General features: G+C 41.0%; 1 protein-coding gene, 1 long non-coding RNA gene and 5 other non-coding genes across 7 annotated transcripts in view; 3 read left to right on the forward strand and 4 right to left on the reverse strand.

Annotated features, from left to right (window-relative positions):
- Positions 1 to 9,996, reverse strand: part of LOC135116488 (uncharacterized) — a 64,674-nt gene that overhangs the window by 49,849 nt on the left and 4,829 nt on the right. The gene's annotated exons all lie outside the window — the stretch shown is intronic.
- Trnac-gca (transfer RNA cysteine (anticodon GCA)) lies at positions 1,599 to 1,670 on the reverse strand. The gene has a single exon. It is a non-coding gene; the product is annotated as a tRNA-Cys (tRNA).
- On the reverse strand, positions 1,751 to 1,822 carry Trnac-gca (transfer RNA cysteine (anticodon GCA)). Its single transcript has one exon. It is a non-coding gene; the product is annotated as a tRNA-Cys (tRNA).
- On the forward strand, positions 5,513 to 5,584 carry Trnac-gca (transfer RNA cysteine (anticodon GCA)). The gene has a single exon. It is a non-coding gene; the product is annotated as a tRNA-Cys (tRNA).
- Positions 5,661 to 5,732, forward strand: Trnac-gca (transfer RNA cysteine (anticodon GCA)). The gene has a single exon. It is a non-coding gene; the product is annotated as a tRNA-Cys (tRNA).
- Positions 6,452 to 9,305, forward strand: LOC135094843 (uncharacterized). Its single transcript, XM_063995266.1, has 4 exons — positions 6,452 to 6,602; positions 6,941 to 7,010; positions 7,271 to 7,578; positions 8,273 to 9,305. The coding sequence occupies exons 1-3, from the start codon at positions 6,600 to 6,602 to the stop codon at positions 7,564 to 7,566; spliced, it is 369 nt and encodes a 122-aa protein (XP_063851336.1). The 5' UTR covers positions 6,452 to 6,599; the 3' UTR covers positions 7,567 to 7,578; positions 8,273 to 9,305.
- On the reverse strand, positions 7,907 to 7,978 carry Trnac-gca (transfer RNA cysteine (anticodon GCA)). The gene has a single exon. It is a non-coding gene; the product is annotated as a tRNA-Cys (tRNA).

Consider the following 9,996-nt stretch of genomic DNA (forward strand, 5'->3'; position numbering starts at 1 on the left):
CTGCAGTGGCCTCATTTTCTGTTGAGGCTTCTGTCTCGCTGTGAATCGCTGCAACGTGGGGGAGGCAGCTGATCTCCGGGGCGAACACATCCAGGCCCTTCTCCTCCGCCTCGTCCACTTCCTCAGCCCAGGTCTTGACAACCTTAGGCTCCTGCTCTTCCTGCTCCTCCGCCACCTCCACCTCATCCAGCTCTGCCTGCTGTGCCTCCCCCACATCCTCGGCAGCCACCGCGGCGCCGTTTTCTTCTTCTTTGACTTTCACTTCACTAATCTCCGCGACGGTCACGTCGTTTTCATTTTCTTCTATGCTATTTTCCAAGAGCGCTGTATTACTGGCCAAGGGCACCAAGGATGACTCGGGATCCTTGTGCTTCGAGCGGCGCCCGCGCTTCTTCCTCTTGAACAGTCTGAAGAACCACCCGAAGCAGCCGCGGCAGCCTCGGGTGTCTTCGTCTGCCTCTTCCTCTGCCATTCGTGAAGTTTTGGGAGACATGTCTCTAGACTTTGCTGGTCCTTGCAGACCCTCTGAACCCCCTGCACCCTCGGTACAAAAATTGTAATTATCAAACTATGCAAATGTTTTGTGATTGGCTGAGCTCCGCCTCACATCAAGCAGCTCATTGGCTCAGCCGCCTCACTCAACTCCAAGCTGCCGGGATGCACGCGTGTCACAAGTTGACTATGGATTTATTCAAGACCAGTGGGAGCTGGAACATTCTCACTACAGCAGAGGTGACCCAGGCTCTGCTCCATGCCGTGCATGGAGCGGTTTGACTGGATATACGGTATATTAAATCTTCTTTATTGCATAGAAAAAATAAATTAAAATATAAATTAATTAAATAATTAATTAATTAATTAATTAAAAATAAAAGCAACTGTCTAGGTTCAGTAAAGAAACTTAACCGGCGACTCCTACCTTGATCTCCAGCAAGGTGGACAGCCCACCAACTTTTAACTCCTCCTGTCCTTTTAATTTCCTACTTTACCTTCTATGTGTACAAACTCTTATTTCTCTTCCCACATCTTTTCTTCAACAAAAACCAAAAAAACCCTGCCATGCAGACCGCCAGGGTGGGGTGGGATGTGGGGGGATTGAAATAAGGCCGAAATGTAAGAATTAGAAGTAAAGTAGGAGCTCCCGCCTCACGACACACCAGTACATCTCTTGTCCTGCCGCGTACAGATGTGTGTGTGTGTATGTGTGTGTGTGTGTGTAAGTAAGTAAGTAAGTAAGTAAGTAAGTAAATATTTATTGCCATTATATTACAAATATTATAATTAATTGCAATATATACTTACAAGACTAGTTCAGTCTATCAAACCGAAGCTTCCTTGTTATTCTTGTGGTATGAAATTTTTCTTTGTTTTATTTCGTAACTGAATTTTTTCATATAAAAACATGTGGTAATTTGTTGTTATATAGTCCTGTCGTTGTGACAAGGAAACTTTTTTTTTCGTCCACATGTAGTACAATTCATATTTTCCAGTATTTTGTAGCGGCCCCCGCGCAAACGCAAACAGACTTACGCACCCACATCTTCGCGGTCGTTGGTGCGTAAGATTTTCGTCGGTAATTGGGAATGTATGAAAAAGATAGGGGGCGCCCGGGTTTGAACCGGGGACCTCTCGATCTGCAGTCGAATGCTCTACCACTGAGCTACACCCCCATGATACAATAGGACAGAATAACACATAATGATGTTATCTCTGTTTGCACCTATTGAAGAAAAAGGAAAAAGGTTTACACAGGGGGCGCCCGGGTTTGAACCGGGGACCTCTCGATCTGCAGTCGAATGCTCTACCACTGAGCTACACCCCCGAGGAAAGGCTAAGGCTGTGTTGTAGTTAAGAATGTAGTAGGTGTTAATGCTTTGCATCATGAAGGTGTCTGTGTGAGAGGCGGCCCTTAGGACAGGCTGGGCCACTCTCACCTCACCCCTGTTACCTTCATCTCTTATCTTTTACTTTATTTCATTAAACATTTTAAATATATTATTATTAACATCATCATCATCATCATCATCATCATCATCATCAATATATTTTTTTACCGGAGGAAAATTCTCTATAAAAATAAAAAAAATTAAAAAATTAAAAAGCTGAGAATTGACACGTTGGACAGTTATTGGTATGTGTGTGTGTGTGTGTGTGTGTGTGTGTGTGTGTGTGTGTGTGTGTGTGTGTGTGTGTGTCATCATGTAATGTAGCATGCATGTATGTCTTTTACTATGAGTTAAGTATGCTAATCATGAAACGTCCCATCGCCACCTTTTTTTTCTTTTTTTTATGTAAGAGAGCTACTGGACAAGGACAAAAAAATTGAGCAAAAAAAAAAGACCCACTTATCACAAACAAAAAAAAAGGGCCAGTTCCCATAAGATGTCAGACAGAATAGTATAAAAAAATAAATAAAATAAAAAAGATGATAAGAGTCTTGGAATCTCCCTCTGAAAAGAGTTCAAGTCATAAGAAGGAAATACAGAAGCAGGCAGGAAGTTCCAGAGTTTACCAAAGAAAGGAATGAATGATTGAGAATACTAGTTAACTCTTGCATTAGAGAGGTGGACAGAATAGGGATGAGAGAAAGAAGAAAGTCTTGTGCAGCGAGGCCGCGGGAGGAAGGGAAGAATGCAGTTAGCAAGATCAGAAGAGCAGTTAGCATGAAAATAGCGTTAGAAGATAGCAAGAGATGTAACATTGCGACGATGAAAAAGAGAATAGCGGTATGAGTGGAACCCCCCCACACATGTGAAGCACACTCCATACATGGGCAGATAAGGCCCATGTACAAAGTTAGCAGCTGGGGTTAGGAGGAGGGGGGGGTTGTGAGAAAGATTGGCGGAGATGACTCAGAACGCCTAACTTCATAGAAGTTGTTTTAGTTAGAGATGAGATGAGATTATAAGTAAAGGACAGACCGAGAATGTTCATTGTAGAATAGGGAGAGTTGACTGTCATTGAAGAAGAGGGAATAGTTGTCTGGAAGGTTGTGTCGAGTTGATAGATGGAGGAATTGAGCTTTTGAGGCACTGAACAATACTATGTTTGCTCTCCCCCAATCAGATATGTTAAAGATCACAAGTTAGGCGTTCTGTGGCTTCCCTGCGTTCAGTCTAAGCATCACTTTTCACTGTTAAGAAACCCGTCAACGCATTGCTTCAACATCGGCTTTTCTATAAATCCGTTGTCATGAATGTGTCATTTGTTCCACTCAAGCCGGTCAGTGCGCTGTGAAGCAGTAAGCTGTCTCATATTCCTCCTCCCCAAACATGTTCTTAAGCTCATCGGTAATGGGAACGTTCCCAACCTACAAAAAATTATCATTAAATTTATCAGGAATGTCATGACAAAGAGGTTTCAGTTCAATCGTCCTATTTTTTCGTATCTGAAAATCTATCAAGAATACATATAGAATAGATATAGAATAAATTGAGTTTTTTTTTCTATTTTTTTTTTATTTATTTATTTTTTTATTTATTTATTTATTTTTTTATTTTTTTTTTTTTTTTGCAGCTTTCAAAAGTGACGTTAATTTGTTTCTATAACTTTTAGGATGTTCTCTGAAAGTTAAAGGCCATTTTTGTGCTAATTTTTTCAAGTTTTTTTTTTTTTCTGGTACTATTTTTCAAAACTTGTGTAATGTGTGACTACCTTCTTTTTTACTATTTTTTTTCCGGAAAACACTTATCAAAGCAATTCTTAAACTTTAAATGAAATTAATTATAGGCATTATTAAAATAAGTACAATATAACATGTATGACAAGTTAGTTTGTAAAAGAATATTATATTTTTTTTCCTAAAGTCCCGATTTTTTTTTTTTTTTTTTTTTTTTGCATTATTTTTGTATTATAGGCGGGACTTGAGTGAAAATATTCGTCACATTTAAATGTAGAGATTACAGAGTAGTAGTCACTTATATCTGTTTTAATTATGTAATTTGATACATTATTTTCTAGTTATGATGACCAAATGTGGTCTACAAGTGTGGCTGAGTTGGCAGTTACTCGAGTTAGCAAAGCTGTTAGAGGAAGTAGAGAGTAAGTATACATCATGTTAATACATTTTTGCACATTGTCATTATTACGTTGTAACAGATCTAAACAGAAACCTTCAAAAATCAATATTTCACAGTAATATTTATCTTTTATCAAGTTCAAAGTTTTATTAAGCGCATTAAGAAAATTATTTATATTATTTTCAGGAGATCTGTAAATACAAATAAATAAGTGAGTTTTTCTATTAAATTTCCTTCAATTCCCAAGCTTTCAATAAAAGCTTCTAGTAGAGAAAATTACAAAATGTTATAAGACTTGTACTTGAGATATAAATGGCCACTCTCCCACCGCACCTGTTTCTGTTATTAGTGAACATGTTGTTTGTGTGTGTGTGTGTGTGTGTGTGTGTGTGTGTGTGTGTGTGTGTGTGTGTGTGTATGTGTTTATGGATCATATGGCGAAAATAAAAAGGAAATAGTACGTATGCATACATCACTATAAGCCTATGAAAATTACAACCAGAGCAGAAATAATGTCGTATTTCATCACACGTCACGTCACGAACATGCTATACCACAACGTGATGAGATACACAACGGTGCTTATCGCGGCTGTAGTAATTCTTTCCCTCCTAAAGATAAGGGTTCCCAAGACGTTCCCGTTACCGATGAGCTTAAGAACATGTTTGGGGAGGAGGAATATGAGACAGCTTACTGCTTCACAGCGCACTGACCGGCTTCAGTGGAACAAATGACACATTCATTTATAGAAAAGCCGATGTTGAAGCAATGTGTTGACGGGTTTCTTAACAGTGAAAAGTGTTGATGCTTAGACTGGACAGTTGGCGATGGGACGTTTCATGATTAGCATACTTAACTCACAGTACAGCACATACTTATTACATTACATAATGAGACACACACACACACACACACACACACACACACACACACACACACACACACACACACACACACACACAGCAACAAATGTTCCACGTGTCACTTCTCAGCTTTTTTTTTTTTTTTTTTTTTTTTTTTTTGTAGAGAACTTTTCTCTGATAAGAAAATATAAATATAATAGTGATGATGATGATAACAATAATAATAGTAATAATGGTAATAATAATATTAATTATTATTATTATTATCATCATTATCATTATTACTATTATTATTATTATTATTATTATTATTATTATTATTATTATTATTATTATTATCATTATTATTTTTGTTATTATTATCACCATCATCATCATAATCATCATCATCATCATCATCATCATCATCATCATCATCATCATCTTTATCATCATTATAATAATAATAATATATTTAAAGTGTTTAATGAAATAAGGTAAAAAGTAAGAGATGAAGGTAACAGAGGTGAGGCGAGAGTGCCTCAGCCTGTCCTAAGGGCCGCCTCTCACACAGACACCTTCATGATGCAGGTATTGCAAACATTAACACCTACTACATTCTTAACTACAACATAGCCGTATCCTTTCCCCGGGGGTGTAGCTCAGTGGTAGAGCATTCGACTGCAGATCGAGAGGTCCCTGGTTCAAACCCGGGCGCCCCCTGTGTAAATCTTTTCTTTTTTTCTTCAGTAGCTATAGAGATAAGATTATTACGTATTATTCTATTCCATAGTATCATGGGGGTGTAGCTCAGTGGTAGAGCATTCGACTGCAGATCGAGAGGTCCCCGGTTCAAACCCGGGCGCCCCCTATCATTTTCATACATTTCCAATCACCGACTAAAACCTTACGTACGTACCAACGACCGCGGAGGTGTGGGTGCGTAAGAGTCTGTTTGCGTTTGCATTCTTGTGTCTGTTGTTGGCGGTGCTGGGGTCGCTACAGAATACTGGAAAATATGAATTGTACTACATGTGAACGAAAAAATAAATTGAGTTTCCTCGTCACAACACAAGGACTACGTAATAACAAATTACCACGTGTTTTTTTTTTTTTTTTTATCCGAAAAAATCAGTTATGAAATAAAAGAAAGTAAAAAAGTCATACCACAAGAAAACAAGGCAATGGAATATATATATATATATATATATATATATATATATATATATATATATATATATATATATATATATATATATATATATATATATATATATATATATATATAAAGATTACTTCAGATACGGACAACGATAAAAGCCAGGACGTTCAAGATCCATTTGCCTCACTAGGGAACACAACGCTCCCTCTAAAGACAGGCTGACGGGAGGAGGGGAAACAGGAACACAAAACACACCTACCACGACCTCACCAGCCCCGAAGGGAACGAACGGGACACGGCGGGCACCTCACCACTGAAGATGTGACGTGACGGAAGTGCTGGTGGTGGTGGTGGTGGTGGTGGTGGTGGTGTGTGTGTGCGTAGAGATCGTCAACTAGAGAGGTGACGTGGGGGTTTGTGTCTGGCCTACAGTGGTGGTGGTGGTGGTGGTGGTGGTGGTGTTACTTAAAAGCAGCCTGCAGGAAGCTTCAAGCAGCACTACAGCGTCAGTTGTGCCAAGATACACTACTCAGCTCCTCTTCCTCCTCCTCCTCTTCCTCCTTCACCTCTCAGAACATGGTAATTGACGTGTTACTGTAAGATACTCCGTCTTTCTTTTTATTATACATTTCTTAAGTCGTGTCTTCCTTTTGTATTAACTTGTACGGCTTTACTTAATTGATCAAGGAAGCACGTGTGTTTTGGCTTGATCTTTATTTATCTTCCTTTATTTCTTATTTATTTGTATATTTTGGTAGCAGAGGTACAACTTTCTCGCCCTCATAAGACTTTGGTGACTAACGTTCCCTCATTAGGATATTTGCAGTGGTTGTACTTTTACGATGTTACAATATAAACTTTAAATAATCTCTCTCTCTCTCTCTCTCTCTCTCTCTCTCTCTCTCTCTTCCCTGCAGAAACCTCTCACGGTCCTGGTTCTTGTGTCATCGCTGCTGGTGGCGTCCATCAGCGGGAGGTACATCGGAGGTGTGTGTGTGTGTGTGTGTGTGTGTGTGTGTGTGTGTGTGTGTGTGTGTGTGTGTGTGTGTGCGACTATGTATGAATAAATGAGCAACATAACCTACTTCCTTCCATTCTTACTAATATCTACTTCAGCCTCATCCATCCATTCATCCACTCACTCATTCACTTACCCACTCACACACTCACTCACTCACTCACTCACTCACTCACTCACTAAAACCATTCATTCACCGCCCACTCTACTTGACACTTCACTCCCACAGACAGACCAGGCGGCGAGGGAGACACACACGTGAAAGAAGAACTGTGTGAAGAAAACCCCACAGATGAGCGCTGTAATTCGGGCGGAGGGTCTGGGGACGGAATAGGAGGTGGTGACGGAGACGGGAACACAGGAGGAGGCTCGGGTGATGGCATCGGTGGAGGTGACGGGGATGGAAATACCGGTGGAGGGTCTGGTGATGGCATAGGTGGAGGCGGCGATGATGGAAGCACCGGTGGAGGAGGATCGGGGGATGGAATTGGTGGAGGAAGACGTGGAGAGATGCTGGAACTTTAACTGGAAAGATTGGTGAGTATATACGTACGTGTTTCCTCTCTCTCTCTCTCTCTTTCTCTCTCTCTCTGGTCATTATTCTCAAGCGTCTTAACTGTTTTTATCAGGCTGTAGTGCAAATTACTAAGATTTCCAAGAGCATCTTTTATCATTCTGTTGATAGTTTAATAAGTCATCTATCCTGTGAATAGAAAAACACCCACGAGAACCTGAATTATCGTATTTGTGACGCTCCAAAAATAGTCCTTGTGAGAGAAGAGGGCGTTCAAGAATACTGGCCTTTTCCTCTCTCTTTGTACTAAATGCGTCTCATCAATCAACAAATGTACTGTAATATAAAACGAGGGGGCGCCCGGGATTGAACCGGGGACCTCTCGATCTGCAGTCGAATGCTCTACCACTGAGCTACACCCCCGTGATCTTTTCTTCCCCCCCGGTGTCAATATAAGCAAGTGTTGTTGGCGCACCGTACATCTGTGTTGGTGAAATTAATGTACTAAGTGTAGGAAACCGCTTCTTCTTCTCCGGCAGGTGTTTAGTTAATATGAAGGTATTTTAACAAGGGAGAAGAAACTAAACGAAACTTATTGAAACGCACCACACGATGTAACAAAAATCCTACAAATGACATGCTTGATACCTGTTGCTGAGGCTTACAGGTGTGTGTGTGTGTGTGTGTGTGTGTGTAGTAAGCGTGCTTCATCCACAGTCACAGGCGTGCAGGTGGACGGTGCGGCGGGTTGAGTGCAGGTGGCTTGAGGAACGCTGCTGTAGGAAATGACTGACTGGCACGAGTGACGAAAACCAGGAAGTGCTTCAGCTCCTCATCAGCATAACCCAAGAACCTTTTCGTCCACACAAGGCGACGCTTCCTTGAAGAATCATTACTTAAGGCACTCAATGAAACTTACATAAATTTTTAACGAATATAATTAATGTCGAAATAAAAGTAATCTTCTAAGCCCATTTTTCCCCTGAGAATGCTTGACATGGAAGCGTCGACACGAAGGAGAAGTGAATGAACAGCAGTGGCGGTGATGGGATGGACTCCGGGAAGTTAGTCTGCCTCAAAATATGTACTGGAGGTAGAGACTACACGAGTTTGTCTATGCTGGAAGGGAGCGATCGGCAAGTATATCTTGCGACCAGAATTAATTTACATTTTCAGCCTCTTTTAAGTGCCTGCAGGAATAATGGGCTCCAGGAGCATAATCTCATTCCGTGGCGTTTCACTGGCCTAAGATTGCATAATCTTTTCTCTGACATTTAAAGATAAGTAAGAACTATCAGCAACACGTAGCGCAGCAACCATTAACTTCATATGGCGCAGAAAAATAAAATTGCATAAAAATACTAGTAATGTTAAAATAAAAGGTAAAAAGCATAAAAACAAGACACCGTTCAAATTTACAAGAAACGAAAGATTTAAAAACAGCATATGAAGAGGATTGGGATTTGAATGTACTAATTGCAAGCGAGTAGGTACTGACCACAGTGACCCAGAATAGTACATCTGGCATTGTTCGTTTCGTAACCAAGGCACTGACCTGACTGACCCAGGTCCCTGGACCCAATGTTGTTCGGGTCCTGGAGCATGAAAATAAAACTATATTCTGTCATAAAATCAGCGTTAGAGAATTTACATAGTAGCTTTATTATTTTTATCATTTCAGTATCTTATGTATAATGTCACACCAAAAAATATGCACGTACCTTACGCAAAATAAAGTGTATTATTATTATTATTACTATTATTATTATTATTATTATTGTTGTTGTTGTTTTTGTTGTTGTTATTATCATTATTATCACTATCATCATCATCATCATCACCATCATTATCATCATCATCATCATCATCTTCCTCGACTACAGCTAAACTGAGCCATGATACTGTAGGCCCTGTAACGCTGATTTTATGACAGAACTACTACTGCACGGAATAGCACTACACTCATACTCTTCCAAAGGCTCATCAAAACCCTCCAGCTGCCCCACACGAAGCACACACTTCCCAGCCACTCACTCTTACTGTCCCCTCCCGTCCTTCACCAGCACTACCCCGCCAGGCCAGGCCGCGCACCCGCTCCTCGCCACAAGTGTTGACCCGGACAACACTGCGAGGGTCTGCAGTGATGGGCGGAAGGAAAGTCGGAATTAAGCAGCGGCAGCGTCAACAGCGGCGCGTCGTGAGGAGTGAAGGGCGACCAGACGACGCCACCATGATGCAGTGATGCAGTCAGGGATGCGCCGCGACCTTCCCAGTGACCTTCCCTTCACACTTCCCTATTCTAAACAAACTCTTATCTAATGTCATCACTTCCCTCCCACCATCCCTCCCTCCCTCCTTTCTTTCCTCCCTCTCACCCTCCCCGTCCCCGCCCTCCCCATCACACCTTATCAGCCTCCTCTGGGCGGTTCCCAACACTACCT

This window comes from Scylla paramamosain, chromosome 3, assembly GCF_035594125.1.
Source record: "Scylla paramamosain isolate STU-SP2022 chromosome 3, ASM3559412v1, whole genome shotgun sequence".
NCBI lineage: Eukaryota > Metazoa > Arthropoda > Malacostraca > Decapoda > Portunidae > Scylla > Scylla paramamosain.

Coding starts and splice junctions, on each gene's coding strand:
- LOC135094843 (XM_063995266.1), top strand. Junction 7,011..7,270: donor CAGCGGGAGGTACATCGGAG/GTGTGTGTGTGT, acceptor TCACTCCCACAG/ACAGACCAGGCGGCGAGGGA.